This window comes from Photinus pyralis, unplaced genomic scaffold, assembly GCF_008802855.1.
Source record: "Photinus pyralis isolate 1611_PpyrPB1 unplaced genomic scaffold, Ppyr1.3 Ppyr1.4_LG5, whole genome shotgun sequence".
NCBI classification, from domain to species: domain Eukaryota; kingdom Metazoa; phylum Arthropoda; class Insecta; order Coleoptera; family Lampyridae; genus Photinus; species Photinus pyralis.
In genome coordinates, this window is record NW_022170596.1 from 9,863,837 (window position 1) to 9,884,268 (window position 20,432).

General features: G+C 34.9%; 2 protein-coding genes across 2 annotated transcripts; both read left to right on the forward strand.

Moving 5' to 3' along the window:
- Window positions 1–328: 328 nt before the first annotated feature.
- Window positions 329–12,872, forward strand: LOC116170489 (long-chain fatty acid transport protein 1). The gene is made up of 10 exons (XM_031486931.1): window positions 329–490; window positions 6,349–6,668; window positions 10,372–10,522; window positions 10,574–10,811; window positions 10,864–11,107; window positions 11,308–11,509; window positions 11,556–12,027; window positions 12,078–12,235; window positions 12,279–12,432; window positions 12,479–12,872. Exons 1-10 carry the CDS (start codon window positions 461–463, stop codon window positions 12,628–12,630), a joined length of 2,121 nt encoding a protein of 706 aa, XP_031342791.1. The 5' UTR covers window positions 329–460; the 3' UTR covers window positions 12,631–12,872.
- A 1,318-nt stretch (window positions 12,873–14,190) lies between these two features.
- LOC116170492 (putative ankyrin repeat protein RF_0381) lies at window positions 14,191–19,454 on the forward strand. Its single transcript, XM_031486933.1, has 3 exons — window positions 14,191–14,528; window positions 14,575–15,666; window positions 18,622–19,454. Exons 1-3 carry the CDS (start codon window positions 14,450–14,452, stop codon window positions 19,158–19,160), a joined length of 1,710 nt encoding a protein of 569 aa, XP_031342793.1. The 5' UTR covers window positions 14,191–14,449; the 3' UTR covers window positions 19,161–19,454.
- The last annotated feature ends 978 nt before the right edge of the window (window positions 19,455–20,432 follow it).

Here is a 20,432-nt window from a genome sequence, read left to right on the forward strand (position 1 = left end):
AGGTACAAACAAATAAAAATTACATGAAGTTTATTAAACTCAGAATTGATTAGAATCCCATATCATAAAATAATAATAAAGGATGCGTGTCATAACACCTTAAAGGAACTTGAATTCGCAGTTAAAATATAGTCACTATTAACATAATTATTCGCTACATTGAAACGCAATTATTTTCTAAATTTGGCACTCGAAAAGGAATAACGGCGATGGTCACCCGTTACATTTATTGTTATCTAATGTTTATTTACTACACTGATATTAATTACTTAAAAACCCGTCTCTTCTGTACTGTCTGGGTAAGAAGTAAGAGGGGACCATTCATTCGCGGCAACCTTTGGCAGTATAGGTTTAGCCGACAGTTCCATTAGTGATCCTTGGCGGGTTATTTTAAATACTTTTATGCAGTGATGAGATAAAATTGATAGGACACTTTGTTGTTGGGTGAAAGTTTTGTGCGATGACCAACGTTGAAAACGGAAACAGCAAGGTGATTTTATTATTGATTTTCAAAAATGTGCTTTTAAGTAAATGGTACCATGCAGGTATTACGCCCAAAATATTAATAAGTACTTGGGAAATTTTAGGTGATTATTAATTCGGTGGCGAATGCTTAAAAACAAAATGTAACAAAAAAGTTCGATTTGCATTAGCCTTGATTGGAATCGGATTTTTTAATAACAAAACCGCGTAGCAGATACATAATGAGCTTGTATACCTACAATTTATAAAGATAAACGATCATTTCTAGACGTTTATGTTAATTGTGTTTTCAATTTTCTAAGGTGTGCTAAGTGCATAGTCTTATAGGTATGTTCACCTTGCCTTCATTATTTTCACAAAAACAAACAAAACAAAGTATAATTTCAAAAGAAATAGGTATATTTTTGACCTCATGTACATAAACCGAACCATAGTACTGGATTACATGGTCAAACTAATTTTTATCTTGTTTTAGAGTGTATAATGAGTGTATTCATTGAATACCTACCTACTCCAAATATAGTAGTTTTCTGTCACTTCCTGTTTGCTGGGAAGTCGCCCTCCATTTAGAAATTTCATACGGCTAATGGCCGTTTGCACCGACAAATGGAACTAGGAGCTTAAAATCCATGCCTTGGAGTTTAAGCTACGGTTAAGCTAAGTTCCTGGTTCTACTTAAATTGGTCGGAGCAAACGGCCATTGCTCCATTTTTAGCTTCCTAGCATGTGCTAGGTAGCTATTGCGATAGCCGTTTTTTGAACATTTCAAAATTTCATCAACGTCGACGTTTTAGACCATTTTAAGCAACTTTTAAAGAATAAAATTTTTTTCCGTCTGTACGTACGTTTGTTGGCAATTTTCTGAGAAAACGGCTCGACGGATTTTGTTGAAATTTTATATATATGTTTTAGGCATACCGAACAGAAAAATAACGGGCCGGATTTTTGAAAAAAAATTTTGGAGCGCCGTAACGGCATCGAACTTTTTTTTTCAAATAGCAACCTAAAATTTTTATTCTATTATTTGGAAGACCTTATTTTCCTGTGTACAACCTACAAAAAATTGGGCCGGGTTATATTATCAAAAAACGGAGAAAAAAATTGTCAAAGTCAAAAAATTGTGTTGCATATGTGCAAAACGCAACGATCTTGTTTCTGAAGCAATTTAAACGAAATTTCTATGGTAAGTCCCTTTAATAAAAGCAAACAAAATGCATGCGCAAAAATCGTGTTGCGCATGCGCAGAAATGCAACTTTCTTATTTATGGAACAATTTTAACGAAATTTAGATGGTAGGTCCTTTTAATAAAAGCTAACAAAATGCATGCGCAAAAATAGTGTTGCGCATGTGCAACATCCAACTTTCTTATTTATGGAGCAATTTTAACGAAATTTGGATGGTAGGTCCCTCTAATAAAAGCAAACAAAATGCATGCGTAAAAATTGACGTTTTAGATCATTTTAAGCAACTTTTAAAGAATAAATTTTTCCCGTCTGTAAGTGCGTACATATGTTGGCAATTTTTGGTTTCAGCTAGGAAGCTATTCTGTCAAGAAATTGACACCTGGTTTTAAATAGAATCGCAACGGCTTTCTGTGTATTTTGAAGCGCCCTGTATATATGCCTTTTAAATGACTGCATAAATTTGCTAGTCTACGGCAGAATAAAAGAGTTAAATGCTTGACACTCGAACTTCGGGCGAAATACATTTTTCAAACCTAGGTAGCTCTTTAATAACAATTTTTCTCGGTACCTACAGCTCCGCACCCTGACACACCAGACAGATTTAATTCTGGCGATAAATCCCTAATTCTAGGCAAATGTGGCCAAGATCAAATAGTTAAATTTCAAACGGTCCGTCACCAAATTGTGACAAACACATAAAATGAGTCAATAATATTAATCGTAATAGAGCATAAGACTTCTCTTTTGCTCGTTAAAGGGTCGGAATGAACTTGCGTAATTTTACATAAATAAAATTTATTTTACAAAAACCAACCAATACACTCCTATCAAAATGCAATTGGACCAAAAAACCATAACCCACATATTATGGGTGTTCAAATATATAAACATTAAAACAGCTACCCAGAGAAACTTAAAGTTACTTACAGTTTTCGATTCAAAATATTCAAATACAGTCCGAACACATCAAAACACTAATTAAATCAACGGAAACAGATACCTCGTGGTACAAAAAACTGGGTTTTTATATTTCATTATCACCGAAACGGTTGTAGTTGCGTTTATTATTAATATATCTCGTTGACGCAGCATACTCAATCGCAGACTTGAAATAGCCTGTTCCTTAGAAATTAACTTAAAAAGTTCGCAGACGTGCCTCCTTCAAAAATACTCGCGCCGAACTGGCCAAAACAAGCCCATTCTTTTTACAACAGGAATAAAACTTCGTTACGAACTGGCAACAAATAACTTTTTCCAACAACGGCAAACTTGGCCCCAAAATTTTACGGAAAAAATGTACTTCTAGACAGCAACTCTTCTTTAGGCGTCCTCTGGTATTGAAACGGTTTTCCCTACTAATTCTGTCCACGGATTAATCAACCAATTACCTCTAAACAATTACCTTTATAAAAATAAAGTTTAGAAAAGTCTAACATAAACGCAAAGTTCAATAAATCAGATTCAAGCTGTCACAAACGCATTAACGAATACATTGATCAGAAAAAAATTGAGGTACAAAATTTTCTTAATTTTAATCAATTCCAAGAAATACTCTTTTTTTACGAGAAAAGTAAACAAACGAGATATCTCGACTACAAGATCGATTATGAAAATTGTTTTGTGTTCATTCAGCAATAATACCAACGAAATTGATTAAAACAAATTTTGATAACATTAATTAATAATTAAAACACCAGAAATCATTCCAAACGTCCCAAACTGACATTGTTTACACTAGCAATACAATTAAAACAAATATAGCAAAATGAATTACTGCATCTGACAAGATTCCAAAAAATAAGATATTTTGAACACACTTTTTGTAAGATGCTCCAATGTTTAAATGAAAATATAAACTTCGTTTTCTTGAAGTAGTAAAATTTTAGGATCTTAAGATGATCTCGAAATATAAAAATATTCTCCGAATATGTTTGAACATCTTTTAAAATGTTTAGAGTTGTTGGAGTCTACAGAACCCTTCTCTTCACTGTGCGCATATACAGAGTGAGCAGGTCTAACATGAGTTGGACAGACGACATTCTTACCCTTAGTCATCGTCTAAGGTTTTACCACTTGTGTACTTTATTGAGGACTTGCTGCAAAGAATTTATTTTGCGTAGCAGTACCAGTACCCATGAAATTTTGTTCAAAATCGGCGCAAAAATTTAGCTTGCAGGCCTCTGCAAGCAGCAGTGGGTCTTGCAGTTAGGTAATGCTTTGTATAGTGAACTGTATAGACTTTCGTCCTAACATTTTGCCCTCTTACAACAGCCGCAGTTATATTTCCAAGATCGCATCTCTACTATAGAATCGTTGTTGCTGAATAAATCAGGTTTTTATACGACTTGAGCGGCCAAGGTCCAGATATAAAACATGCATAAATTAAATAGTAATTATCATATGTTGCTATTCTTTGCGTCAGCCGCCAATGATGCTTTTATTTTATCCATTCTTCCTTGGGTGATGATAAACATAATACTGAAAACAAAATTGGAATAATAATCTTCTAAATAAGAAAGGAATTAAGGGCATAAAATTTGCTCATTGTCATATTACAGTACCTATACGAATTTTTTTATGATGAGCAAGAGGATGAAGAAAGGTAGGTATAGTTTCGCCTCATTTCATCCAATCCACACTTTCGAATAAATATTGAACTGTAGTTGACCCTGCTGGATGACCTATTATTAATTAAGGTCTAAACTTTGAGCGGTCACATGTATACCTCTCTATATTTAATTTGTATTCAGAGGTTTGATTTATATGTGCATTGTCCTTTCAAATATTACGCATCTTTATCTTTAAATAGGTTATTATATTATTAGGAAAGTGCGTGAAGGTCGATAGTAAGATAATTTGCAGCATTTATTGAAAATTGCTACTAAATTATTATCAACCTAAGTACCTACATAAAACATTTGCGTAGGTACTTATAACTTTTTTCTTTATATAAAATTGTAAAACATCCGAACAATCACATACTGGACTTTGTATTCTCATACTTTGCATAAGTACAAGGTGTAAAGTGTAGTAGGTACCTATGTAGGTAGGACACCATGACAAACATTTCTTCGAATAACCAGAGGTCCGAAATGTTCCATTTAGGAACTGCACCCCCAAAAAAGTGTCAAAATTTGGGTTTTTCTAATTTTTTCTCTTACTGCAGCCGTAACACACATAAAATGATCAAATCCAATCACTTCACCTAGTTTCTTGGCATCCTCTTTCAAATTTTGCTTTTGCCCCAATCTGGACAAACCATGATATTTGGTAAATGGTGACTAAAAGAGAAAGAAAAACCTTCTTTTTTTAAAATTTGAAGTAACATCTTTGAACCCGAACTACAGAAGAATTGAATAAGTAGGTACAAACTGTGCATAACTCTTGTGCAGATAAACCTAATTCGTAGATGATTAAATCGAGAGAGGGGACGGGAGGACTTTGTAAGTACCTTACTCCATTTGCGAGATATTCGCCAGTAAATGTGTCTCGTCCAGACGTCCCACTTGCCCTTTATGAGTCCCGTCTTCCTGTTTTGAGATTTTGCCTTTGTGAGCACTTTCCTCTGGCACGCCGTTTTCGAGATATTCGCTCTTAAAGTTGTTCTGATCTTAACTCACTGCCTGGTTCGAAGCTAACAAAACAGATTTTATAGTCAAGTGAAGTTGAAATTCCAGCATCAAAACACCGTTCCCACAAAAGAATGGCACATGATCGGATCGTCCTTTCGTTACACGAAGATAATACAATGACTCGGAGTTCAGTCAGAAAACCCGGGAACTTGGTATGATAATAAACAGTGGGCTTAGTTGCCACATTGGTATAAAGCTCAGACCTCCGTAATTTCCAGTAGTACATCGTAATACTCCCCTGGCATTGACCACCTGCGTTACGCAGAAAACTATATCTAGAACTAAAAAAGTGTAAGCATGGGACGCCGCCCATTGGTATGGCGGTCCTTGTTTACGGATGCTACGCTCCTAAAATTTAACTTAACCTGCAAGCCACCCATGTTTTCGTCCCATCGGATGATTTTTTAAATTTCAAAAAGTGTTCAACACAAAAATATTGTTGCTGTGTTCAGAAGGAACGATTAAGTAGTACATTTTAAAAATCCCGCGCTTGATTGAATAAGGAAGCGCAACACTCCATCTAGCGTGCTTTTTGTTCAATTTAAAAACAAAACAATCTGATAACATTATGTTCAAGTTGTTCAATAAACAATTACCTATAAGAAAAGCTGACAGGATTTCGGAAGAATATAATAAAATAGAAAGTTGAAATGCTAATTGCCAACTTGATCGTTAAGATTCATATTTTATTTTGGTTAGCATTAATTTCCTTATTAGCTTTCTTCATTGCATTGGTGTATTACCATTTACCGGTATTACCATCGAGTTTAAATCGTAATAACGCAGGTGATTGATCGCGTTATTAATAAAATAATTAATTTAATTAGTTATGGACTACATTAACAAACAGATTAGAAACAGTAAATTTGTCCAATTAGGTGAAAGGTAGACATTTTCCCATTGATAATAGTAATTAACTTTCATTTCATTTTTTAAATATTTCCGGACAAAAACGGATAACTGTAAGTCGGTTTTTACAAATAGAATAAGCAGATGTCGCCGTTATGCATACCTCTGAATTGTTTTGTTATTGATGTTTCACTTTTAGGTGCATGGCCTCAGGATAACCGACTTGACCGACTTGGAAAGTGGTGGAAAAGTAGCCGGTGCAGAAAACACAACAGACGCAATCACGCTACGTCGGCGTAAATTTCGCGTACGAAGGCCGCTATATGTTTCGCTATTACGCGCAGCGATCATGATATTAATTTTGTCCGGACTGGTCGCCTTTGCTGCACTATTATGGATTTACCTGGGATGGATGTTCGTACTGCAATTGCTTATTGTGATAGTTATCGTTTACTTCCTATTTACGAAAAAGTACAAATGGTTTTATGTGGCTGCGATGACGGCACCCCGCGATCTCTTGTAAGTGTTCCTCTTTGCTTTGATGATCATTGTTTTGTTTTTGTGCATTATGTTGGCTGTATGCAAGTGTTTTTATGTTGGCAGAACCGCGGAAGTGGTGGTTCAGATAACATTTCGAGATTGTAAAAGAAAATAAATGAACATTTCGTCATTTCTACTGTAGCACGTACAGTTAGGGCTATGGAAAAATGTTGTACAAGTCATTAATTTTATTTACATAATGGCCATAGATTAATTCTATTTACATTTGTAATTACGTTCGTTTTGGTAATTATAACGTAATATACAAGAAACTCGTCTTGGTCTACGTCTACCTGTTTTTCTCCAATGTTTTTTTTTGGATATAACAGTAAATGTAAACATGTTAGGTAAGGTAGAGTCATATACAGGCTGCACCAAATTGAATAGGATGATTAAAGAGCTTTAATTACAAGCATCTCCCCAATTCCTTATTATTACCTACTTGGGCATCCAAGATCAAAGTTTCCTGGGAATTTTTTAAAGAAAATTCTATATTCCTAAAATGCTTCAAAATACATTGAAGTGCCCAGTAATTGATGTTCAATAACAACACAGATTCCTAAATAAGTTTCCTAGGAATATTTCTCAGTAAATGTGGAATTTTAATGTGAATCTCGCCTCAACTTAAATGTAACCACGTTCTCTGTTGCTAGAATGTCTCCTATTTCAATAAAAAAAATTATAGCTTCAAACGTTATTTTCTTTTTAGAATACAATATTCAATAAATTATATTATCTTACTCGATACTTTTTGCCAAGTTTGTACTGGTATGAACTATATCAACTGATTTCATCTGTAAGCTACTATGAATATTTTAAGAAATGTTTATGCGAGTGTTTCTGACAAATTCTATGGATCAATTCAATATTTCTAAGAAGAATGCCTAAGACTATTCCAAGACTATTTCAAAGAAAACCGAAGATCCCTAAGAACATTTCTAAGATTTTCAAGAAAGTTTCAAGGACAAATGTCTTTAGAGTTTATAAGAAAATTCCCTTTGCAAATAGATTCCTGGAATACACCCTATCCGTTTTTCATTTCTAAAACATCTTTTTATTAGTATATCTTTGTTGATGTTTTATTGTTATAATAAATTTATTTCTTGTTTTGTTTTGCTATGTAATTATTCATTTCAGCTATGGTTTAGATACCCCAGAAATCAAATATTCAAGACATTCAATGAATAAAGAGGGAATCACATTTGGCATTTAGACGGATTTTTCAATACATACAAACAATTGCAAATAATGATAATAGAGATGCGTTCATTAAAATTCCTAGGAAGACTTAAAAAAAGCACTAAAAAATATTCTGTCTAAGAAGGTTCTTGGGATATCTATTGGAGTATTTCCAAAATGTTTTATGAGGATTTCAAAGGAAATGTTCTAAGAATATTTCTAAGATATTATATATTTTTAAACTTATGTTTCATATTTCTGTTAGGGAAACCCTCTGTATAGTGTCCGTTCGAGAGAGAGAGACAGAGTAGGAGATTGCGCCGACACGTTGAGACGTATGCGGACGTTTTTTTCAATGTTCATTTTATTGCATGTTTTGTCAAGTTCTTATTTGTTGATAAACGTGTGTGTTTAGTTCAAGAATTACTGACGTGTATGGCCTTGGCGGCCGGAAACCAGGTAATTTTACATTTCTATGATTTATGCAAAATTTTATTTGGTATTTCAACCTTTTTAAATTTACGGTGTGACTAGCCTCCCGGCTCCGGTATTCATACGAATCCCGGTTTTACTATGACATCACGCTAGTGACGTCAGCGATGACCGGGATTATTATAAATCCCGGCGGGATAAGTTATTTAAACATTCAAGATAGAGTTGATAGCATTATACACTTAAATACGTAGGTACTTTATAGGAGTATTATATTTATTCAAAATTAGTAAATATTTTAATCGTACCTACAACTAGAAAAATATAATAAATTCTGAACACTTATATATATACGAATTATATTAATAGTGTGAACTGAGTTACTCGTAGATATTAATTATTATTGTTCAAGTCTTACATTCCAAACAAATCGATTTATTTGAACATTGTGGTATTTTCTTTAAAGTTGTACATTTAACGTGCTTCCACAGGAGGCATGAAGCACACATAATGCAATCAGGTTGATTTCTGTTAATTTCTGAATTGCATAACACACACACACAGCCATTCGTTTTGCTCCCTTTTCGCAATGATTAAATTTTGGACAACTTGCCAAGCCGCACCAGAGAAAAAGTTACTGAAATATTAAACGTAAAACCCACGTGTAAACAAATCACAAACATCGCAAGTTGTCAGCCGGGATTTATAATAATCCTGGTCGTCGCTGACGTCACTAGCGTGATATCATGGTGCAACCGGGATTCGTATGAAAACCGGAACCGGGAGGCTAGTCACACCGTTAAATTTACTAAATTGGCAAAATGCTGCCTGGTAAAAATAGGTTGTAAGATTTGTCGAAAATTCCAACGAGGACTCCAATAAATTGGGGTTTGAGGTGAAGAATCCTGTAAAGCGAACTGTAAAGTAAATGATTAAAATGATTCATTAAACTTATGCTTAATACTACATTTTTTATCTAACCTATTTTTCCATTTACTCTTAGGCAGATTGTAATTCTTTTTCCTTTGGGATACGGACCTTATACCATCAGAAAGCTGAGAAAAGATCACTAAAGGATTTGTTAAAATTATTTTTTGATATCTTTAAAGATAAATGAATGGCCAGCGCATTCTCGAAAATATCATTTTTCGATTTTTTACCCCTAACTTACGGTTTTCGAGATCTCTCTATAGTGGAAATTAAAAAAATTCACCCTGTATATAATAAAATAATTATTTACCTAGTGAATTTCCAAGAATTCAAAAATAGTTATTTACATAATAAGTCATGAAAGTGGTCGTTTACATGACGCGGAGGCTTATTGAAAAGTACGAGGACGCGCAGCGTCCGAGAATCTCTTTAATGCCTCCAAGCCAGGTGGACTCCCTTTCATGACGTATTATGTATAAAATTTTACCTGAAACCGCAACATGTAGATAACTTTTCCATATAAAATTATTCATATCTGAAATTTTGATACCTAATCACGCATGTTAAAGTCACTTTATTTAATTGTTTCCATAGAGATTTCAATCAGTGTCATTTTTAATGCAGTTTGCAGTTTATGCTTTGTACTTTTCAACTATACAGTCTTTATAACTAGGTACAAAAGCAGTAGTGCAATATTCGCTCCCCACAAAGTCAAGAAAGAGGTACGAAAAGGCGTACAAACCTTTTAATGACTGGCGCAAAACTAAAGGAATAATTACTTCCACACACATATTCCATTAATTGTTAGTAATTAAAAGACCATTATCTTTTGTGTAGGTGTATTAATATTTAAAAATATCCACATAGTCTGCATTATAAATATCCAATCGTTGATTGAATAACTTATTCAATAAATGATCTAATTGTTATTTTGCATGTACTAGGACTGTAATGGGAGTCAGGCAAAAATTTTTCAGTACTAGTCAGGTAAAGATCAACTTTCTAATGTCAAAATAGCCCTGAAATTTAGATTTTCTTGACGGTTTCAGGTAAAAATTCATACCTAAATCTTAAAAACCAGAAAAATTCAATTAAAGTCATTAAGTTTTTAGTGTAATTAATATTATCTCTTTGTTTTTAGCGCATTAATGGGATATATCAAAATTTTGTTATACATGAGAAGACAAAATAAGAACAACAACACAGTTGCTGATGTATTCAGAGAGTATGTTGCGAAACACCCGAACAAAACTGCTATCATTTTTGAAGATGAAGAGTGGACATTTGAAGAGGTACGTGGGCGCCAATTAACATTCAACTCTCATTAGATTATTCTGCTGCAGGTGGAGGAGTACAGCAACAAAATTGCTAACATATTCAAAAGTCACGGCTACAAAAAGGGCGATGTGGTTGCACTATTCCTAGAAAATAAGCCCGAATTTGTGTGCATTTGGCTGGGATTATCAAAGCTGGGCGTTGTCGTGCCTTTAATCAATACAAACCAAAGACTATCACCATTAGTGCATTCCGTGACGGTGTCTAAAAGTCAAGCCGTTATTTTTGGAACCGAATTATCCTATGGTAACCTGTGGGAAATTACTTCTGTTTCTACTTTATCCGTATATTTTTTTAGCCGTTTCTGAAATACTCGATAAAATAGAATCTTCGGTGGCACTTTATGAAGTAAGCAGCGGCTCGTCTAAGCATCTTACCGACAGTACGGATCAGAGATTTCAAAATTTGAACGTGCTTCTTAAAGAAGCGCCGTCAACGCCACCTGTGATAAGCGAGGAATGTTCTCATCATGATAGTTTATTATATATTTACACATCTGGTACTACAGGTTTACCTAAAGCAGCTGTTATTTCCAACTCGAGGTGAGTTGGTAGTAGAGCCCCAGACAACATTTAATGAGTACTTTCATGCTACCCAAACAAATTATATAAAGTAATAGTTTTATACTTAGTAGCCTTGAAGGGCATGTATCCATTACCCTATATCAAAATATATCAGATAATACCCAATGGCGGTTTTCCGAGTAGGTAACAGTTTATAAACAAGCTTTCTGTGCTTTCAGATATATATTTATAGTTGTTGGCATTCATTATGTTGGAGGATTTAGATCTAGTGATCGTTTCTACACATCTCTCCCTTTGTACCATACAGCAGGAGGTTGCATGGCAATGGGGCAAATGTTACTCTTTGGTTGCACTATAGTGTTACGTAAAAAATTTTCGGCATCTTCTTACTTTACGGATTGCAAAAAGTACAATTGCACGGTAATGTTCACATTTTCCAGGAAAATGATAATGAATGGTTTTCTAGGTAGCACAATACATCGGTGAAATGTGCAGGTATATCCTTGCTGTACCACCGAAACCGTCAGATACGGATCATAGTGTAAGATTAATTTTTGGAAACGGTCTGAGACCGCAAATATGGACGGAATTCGTGGAAAGATTTCATATTTCCAATGTGTCCGAGTTTTATGGTGCGACTGAGGGCAATGCTAACATAGTTAATACAGACAATACGGTCGGTGCTATAGGATTTGTTTCGCGAATAATCCCTCAAATTTATCCCATCGCGATAATAAAAGTGGACGAAACCACAGGAGAGCCGATTAGAAATTCCAAGGGTTTTTGTATTGCGTGTAAACCCAACGAACCTGGTGCTTTCATAGGGAAAATTACCAGTAATCCATCTAGAGCGTTCCTTGGTTATGTCGACAAAGCTGCCTCAGAGAAAAAAATTATTCACAATGTGTTCAAAAAGGGAGAATCAGCTTTTTTGTCTGGTAATGTACGAGTCCATCCGGCACCTTTATCGAACTTTATTTATCTCCAGGTGATATTATTACTTCGGACGAATTTGGATATTTATTCTTCAAAGATAGAACAGGAGATACCTTCCGATGGAAAGGGGAGAATGTATCCACGTCAGAAGTTGAGGCTGTGATGAGTAATGTGACCGCGTATCGAGATGTTGTAGTATATGGTGTCCAGGTAACAGCTTGCTTATTTATTCACTTGTGTAATTGTTCCTTAGATTCAAGGTCAGGAAGGACGAGCTGGAATGGCAGCAATCTTAGACCCCGAGCACACCTTAGATATTAACAAATTGCCAAACGAAATTAGTCACGTGCTTCCCACTTACGCACGCCCAATATTCGTACGAATACTGGGCAAAATGGATATGACTGGTTCGTTGTTGATTCCACCATTCTTGTGGCAATAATTTAATTTTAGGTACATTCAAACTTAAAAAGAACGACCTCCAAATTCAGGGATTTGATCCTACCGCGACCAGTGATAGTATTTATTATTTAAACAATGGACAGTACACATTATTAAACAAGGAATCCTATGAAGATATAAATCGTGGAAAAATTCGGCTATAATTTAAGTTATTTATATTTTATAAAAGAACTGAATGTATTTTAGTGTAGCTGAAGTTTTTTGAAAGCTTATAGTGGCTTGGGTTGGGAGTAAAATTGTGCTTTCAAATGATACTATCGTAATTATTTTTTATACTGTAATATTCTTACACTGGATTCAAATTTTTATACGAATTTGTACTTATAAAAGTTATATTTTGGGTATAGATCGTTAGTTCTAATTATAAATATATTTATGTTTGTTACATGGAAGTTTGTTCTAATAGTAAGTAGGTACATTCCCGAAAGTGCATGCACACCAAAAAGTCTTATATCTGATAGCGTTAGAACAATTTTGATTTAGTACTAATCTAACTCGCTCTTATTTTAATTACAATGACCCGCTTCATTTACCTCGTCCCAAAGGTAGACACGTACCTACTGCAGTGTAACTATTTGCATCTGAAATAACATTGGTTTTCTAAACGCGGTTATTACTTTATATTGCCAATTTCCTTCTAGCTTCCTTACGGTTAAATAAAAATTAACTTTGGGTTATGAATAAGTGAAATCTAAACTGCAGTACAACTTTCTGTGTACCTATACGGAAGTCTTGTCCCTTTGGGGATGGACCTTACATTCTGCTGAAGAATCTTGAGTATATACCTATTTGTAGAACATCATCTTCTTATCGGAAAAATTCGGCGAAACGGAAGCATAATCCATAAAATTATATAAGAATTTGCAAACCAAATATTGGCGCGGAAAGTTTAAATTTAATGCTTACAATTTGCACCGTTTTCGAAACCTTATAAATTCAATGATAATATGCTTGCTGGTCCTGGTTTCCACCAAACCCTATTTTCCCAAAAAGGGCAGAATTGTCTCCATTTTAACATTGGAAACGTTTATGGTTTCGTATATGGGTACAAACTTATTATGAATTTCGCTCAACGCGAAAAGACAACGGTTTCGCATCAAATGACGATTGTGTCTCACCTTCCAACACATAAAAGACCGCCTTAGTAAAAAGACAAAGTAGGAGTCTCATTCGTATCACCCAGTCTCAGTCTTAACACCTATATCGAGATTTGAACGTGGCGCGAAACGTCTGACATTTTGACAACGAACGTTAGATGGCGCTGCTTGGAAATGAACTTTAAGTATAGGGTAAGTCAACATTTTTACGGTCTGCTGAATCCATACATTACAAGGTGAATTCTGGCACAAAATGCTTAATTTTTCTATAATATCCCCCATCGACTTGTGTCGCTGAGAAGAAACATTCCCCATTTTAAAGCTGCTAAGCAGTTTCCTTGCAATAATTTACTCATAGCTTTGTCGATTCATTTATTGATTTTTTCTACAACCATCTTTCGCGTTTTAATAGTTCTAACATATGCATGCAAGTTCTACTTGTAGAAAGAAGGGGTCTTAAATGATCGCAATAAAGATAACACTATCTTTAGTCTTAAATGATCGCAATAAAGATAACACTATCTTTAGTCGCATTCAATGTCACATATCAATTTGTTGAAATGGAAACACCGAGTGCTGTCAACAGTAAAACAGACAGTGCAGTGTCTACTATAGCGTTTTGTATTGTATTGTAAACACTTCTTCCATTCTGAAAAAATATTTTTATTTATTTAAAAGTAATTAGATTGTATTTTAGATAATTTTATACATGGGATTGATCTTTGATACCAACCGCACTATTCACATTCACGTTTTTCTAATTACACAAAGGCACAAACAATGAACAGATATTGATTAGTAAACAATGGCTAGGCAATAAAATAGAAATGCAATGTTTCTAGTTTGATAAATAATCTAATACCAAATGGAATCCTATGAAGAACTGCTAATTGAAGCAATAAACAATGATGATCTCAAATGTTCGCAGTATTGGCTTTCGAAAGGTAGTTTGTAACAATTTTGTGATTATTGTTTATTGTCGATTTTTAGGTGCTAATCCAAATAAAATAAGTTCCTCTGGTAGAACTCCTTTAGGTGTCGCAGCACAACATGGTAATTTTAACATTTTAAGATTATTAGCGGAAAACCAAAGAAGCGCCATAAAATACAAAAGTGATAATGATCCATGCAAGCAGCACAAGCCTTTAAAATTGGATTTCACACATAAAAATCAAAATAGAAATATTGGTTACTTTGTTGTGTGTAAAGATATTGATGAGGCAGAATTTGGAGATGGACCGACACCAGAAGGTATGGAAGCTTTGGAGTGGGATATGGAGGTGACCGACGACAATTTACTTAACGATAATCTCTGCTCTACACCACCAGAAGCCAGAATTTACAAATGGTACGCCGATGTCTTGAATCGCACTGCCATCGTGTTGGAATCTCCCGAAAATGATATTGCTAGGTTTGATAAGAACGGACTCAACGCTTTACATTACGCAGTCATAGGATGTCACTGTGATATTGTAGAATATTTATTAGATAATTTTAAAGAAATAAGCGTCAACCAAAGTGATGCGGATATGTTTAGCCCTTTACACATGGCCGCACTTAATGGAGACTCACGTATGGTTAAATTGTTGCTGGGAAAACGTGCAAACGTTCAATTCATGAATCGCCAGAAGCACACTCCTCTACATTTAGCTGCTCAAAAAGGATACGCCGATATTATAAACTTACTGATCGAACACGGTGCAAACGTAAATGCTCACGATTTACACGACTGCTCGCCATTATCGCTTGCAATTCTATCCTGTCACGAAGACGCAGCTGAGATCTTAATTCGAAAGGGAACTCGGCTGAACCACGAAGAGTTCTGCGGTATAACGGTGGTATATCGGGCAGTGTGGAATAATATGATTAACATTACAAGAGCGCTTTTGGAAGGCGGCGCTAAGATCATACAGTCTCAATATCTATTGCATACCGCAATTAGAAATAATAATTACGAAATGGTAAAAATTTTGCACAAGGGCGGCGCTATTCTTAATGTAAGAGATGAGCAGGGACATACACCGTTAATGATGGCGTGTGTCTACAACAATTTTCAAATTTCCAAGTATTTATTAAAAAATGGTGAGTGTATTGCAAAACTCGCCCAACTGTGGGTGTTATGGAAAAGACAAAACATAACCCCTTTATTGTGCTCTTGTGATTTGCACCCCCCACCACAATAGTTTTACAGTTCAAGAATGGATTGGCTGAAATTGTTTAAAAAAATCCGATACAAATGAATACCGAATGATCCTCGAGATCTTCACACATACCTACATCATTTTTACAATTCACCTTAAGGGGTTGATTCTGTCCCACCAGATCAGCATGGCTTGTAAAACGAACTTTTGAATCGGCATTGTTTCTTCTAAATATCTTAACAAATTTTAAAAAAACGACTGCGCATGCGCAAAACAAATTTTTTGATTCGGCTCTAGTTTTACTTTTATTTGAGGTGCCTACATACAAAAATTTATTTAAATAACTTAACAAATAAAAAAACCGACCGCGCATGCGCAAAACAATTTTTTTTATTCGGCTCTAGTTTTGCTTTTATTCGAAGTGCCTACATACAAAATTTCTTCTAAATATCTTAACACATTAAAAAAAACGACTGCGCATGCGCAAAACAAATTTTTTGGTTCGGCTCTAGTTTTCCTTTTATTCGAGGTGCCTACATACAAAATTTCATTTAGGTAAATATCGTAACAAATAAAAAAATTGTTATCGTGCACACGGACAGTCAGACGGATGGACGGGCGGACAGAGACAGCAATACAAAATTCTAAACGATCTCGAGGATCGTTAATAATCACAGTTGAAGAATTGAGTTCCCATTTCTCACAGCACCTCATTCAATTTTTGTTGTTGGTTCCTCAAAATTACCCGAAAAAATCACGCTCATAAAAATGGACCGAAATCAACCCCAGTAATGATGCCAATTTCATACCACACTACCTTCATTTTCGAAAATTCTCAAAACATTGACAATCCTTTCCGCTGCTCCGTTTCCGGGTATCACGAACTTTTAAATTAAGATGGACTGCTGGTCAAACAGTTGCATAGAGGTAGAAATGGCCCTAGCATGGGTGCGGCCATGATGTGCACGTTTTAGTTATTTTCTAGGGGAATTTTCCTAGTGCTCAAGTTTTGAGACTATTGCAGCCTTGGAAAATGACATGTGTCACAGTAATTTATTTAGAAAACGTGAAGTTAATGCTTGCTTATTAGTTGATTTGAATTTCGCGCTATGTGAGTGCACATCATGGCTGCCCCCATGTAGGTGTCATTTGTCAATTCAGCATTAGCAGTCGATCTTGTTTTATAATTTCGTGCTGGGTATTCACATTTAAAGTTGTGATTCCGCAAACAAGTGATCACAATTTGACTCGCAATTTGAGTGTGAGAGTAGCGCCAAAAATTCACGGCCTAACATACATCCAGAGATTGCATCCAGCCAAAACACGACATTTGGAGGCCAATTAGCCTTGGAAAAACAAAATATGTCAATTTATATTTTTTTAGAATTGTCACTCTGTCAGAAATCACAAAAATCGAGTAACAATAACAATAATAATGTTCATTGGTGATATATTGCTGTGTGCAATGGTAAGCGCCTAAGCGGGCTCTACACCACCCACAAAACACCTGTCCAACTAGCTGAAAACAAATCAAAATTGAAACTTAGAACTTGTATAACCTCTTCTCGTACACATCCGACATCTGCCATAAAAATTCTAATATTGACTTAAAATTTCCCAATTCGAGAGACTCTGTGGCTTCAATCAACTTCCGAAAATTCCAAAGAATTTATTACACAATTTTGATAAAATAAAAATAAATCTTGACATGAATAAAAAAAATCGGACATGAACACTATCTGGGTCGCACACTGGACTCAAATAAACACACAATTAATTGATTGACAATGACAAAAATCTCGACAAAATCTTATTCTAAAACAGTCAAAAAAATTAAACCAACATCCCTGCAAGAAAGAAAAGCTTATAAAGCTTGTTTGGAGATAATAACCCGTACGCAGGCGGTCGACGATTAAAATAATACCTTAAAATTATTTACACTTTTGTTTTTTTTTTAATAATCCAAATAATATGGTTGTGCAAGATTTGCGATATAAGGCGCACTTAACTCACACAAACGCTTTTGAACGGCTTCAGAACTTCACTTTGCTTTATTATAACACTGAATCAGATGACAAACAAAACCGGCTTGATGAATAAGGGAACACATTTTCGGGAGCTGTTCGAACGGTAGAAACATTTAATATGCACCTCGCTGTACTACACTACTTCCTTTTTCAACACAACGAAATTTTTTCCGTAATTGGATCATGCATTAAGCTTTTCATGCAACTTTGGTTAACTTGCTTCTGCACAGATTCATTATAAAAAAATGATGAATGTGTCTTCAACAAAACAAATAGGGCTGACTGCCCGTAATTTAGTGAAAACAGATGTACTTACACACTTTTTAACCGTTTCGAGACCTAACAGCAGCAGCCTCGATCTCCTCTCCAGTATTTAAGGAATCACCACTTCCACCATCAAATAAACTCCTTTAAAAATTTTGAAATAACTTGCTAATCAACGACGGAGCGCTAAACGTCGCCACCTCTACAAAACGCGCACCTTATCTCTTCATTATCACCACCAAAACACGTAATCATTAATTGATGTTATCTAAATTGAATAAATTAAAAAAATTATGCATTTACATTTCTAAAAGGCAAAACAACACTAACATACCAATTCAAATGAAAGTAACCAAATCTGCTTATTTCGTAAATAATCCTCCCATGTTGGATGTAGCCCTCCACTTAATTCAGCTCTTGTATAATCCTCCCATATTTACTTAACACACAGGATGTCCCGCCATTATTTTTGGTGTTTAGCCTGACATAATGTCTACATCACGTTGCGTTGCTTAACTGTATACATACCAGCAGACCTCGAAAACTTCGTACTGCCCTTGGGTTTTGTTTATATCTCGCATAATTCATTAACAGTTTACTTTCAGGTGCTCCAGTTAACACTAGAAACGAACTTACCGGTCTCACTGCCCTACACATTTGCGTCGATAGTATACGCGACCCGAGAACTTTCGAAGTATTTCTAGAGCTTCTACTTTCGTACGGTGCCGACATTAATGCGGGCAGCTTCATGGGAAACATCCTATTCCACGCAATTATGGCGGGGAATTTAAATGCGGCGTGCACGCTGATTAAATACGGTGCGGACGTAAACCTGCGAGAGGAGAGGGGTTTCGTCGATAATCTAACGCTCGCCAAAAACAATGACAACGCGGAGCTTGTCAAACTAATTATTTACGCCGGTTTCAACTTTAGTAATATGCTCTTCGATATGAAATGTTTAAAGACGAAGAGCGAAGATCCGTTGTACGATTTTATGGCCTGTGTAAGTGCTAAACCGTTACCTCTTAGAGATATGTGCAGAATACGGATAAGACAAATGTTGAGTGGAAATATTATTCAAAAAATCTATTTACTGCCGTTACCGACGGTCTTAAAAAAGTTTCTAGCTTTGGAGGAGTTGTAGTCATACAGGGAAATTTTCTGATAGTTTAAATAATTTGTAATTAAAACCATCGTGACACGGCCTGTTGATATTTGCACAAACATTTAAATCTTTTCTGAATTACATAATAGTTTGGAAATTTTAGAATTCAGCTCGTCATTATACGACAGGGCTATTATATGTGATCTTTATAGTTTCATTTTTATGTACTTATAAGTATACTAAGTAGTCATGCCTTAGTAGTTTAAAGAATTTATATTGTTTTTAATTGTATAAGTGTATTTATTTTTTTTAATAAACAAAATTTTAATGGAACACTTAATAAAATCTAGCTTAACTAAATGGGACAAAATCTCAGAAACAAAAACCGACAAAATCATAATAGAATAGAACAGTTCCAGTGTCGGATCGAAGGACAAGGGAAAGTGGCAAGTTTAAACAAAAAAAAAATGTGCCAAATTCTTGACAGAACAGCTTCCTAGCTCAAACCAAAAATCGCGCTTTTTGGCAAGTATGGGGAAAAAACGTTTCCCGCGAAAGTTTATTTTCCAATAAAGAATAAAAATATTCAATGAAAAGTATAGGTTGCTATTTGACAAAATTAATTTGCCCTATATTTGACCCTTAAGGGCAGTTATGTGAAAATATGCATATCATTATTCAATGGGCCCCTCCATATGAAGAATGTTTATATAAATTATTTTTTTATATCCCCACTAGTTTCCGCAATAATCGAATGTCGCAAGATAAATGGGAAATCCTGCATATTAATTAACATTGAATGAAATATAAGATTACGGAATTGGTTATCGCAGCTTAAAGGAAGAAATTAGCGCTACGCCCTCCCACTATTCGTCTTGCTTATGCAGTTAAAACCCAATAAATCATCCCCTGTAACTGATATCTGTTCTAGGCAAAATGCTTGCTTCAAAACTATCGTATATAACCGTTACCACCCTCAATTTAAGTGAACATACAGACTATTTTTTTAAAGATGCTTAAATAATTTTATTTATTTATTTATTTATTTAACCAGAAACCATACAGATATATAAGTGAACTAAAACGTTGACATCTGATGTAATGAAAAATGTCCAAAAAATAGTGTTCGCAATAGCCACCTAGCTCAAGCTAAATTAAAACTTAAAATGTGCACCTTTGAACGAATGAATTAATTTTAATTATGTTACACGTTCAGCACCTAGTGGACATAATCCGAAGATGTTTGAAGGCGCTTTGAAAATGAGTCATATACTTGCCTGTAATCTTATTTATCAATTAGCCACTTTTGAC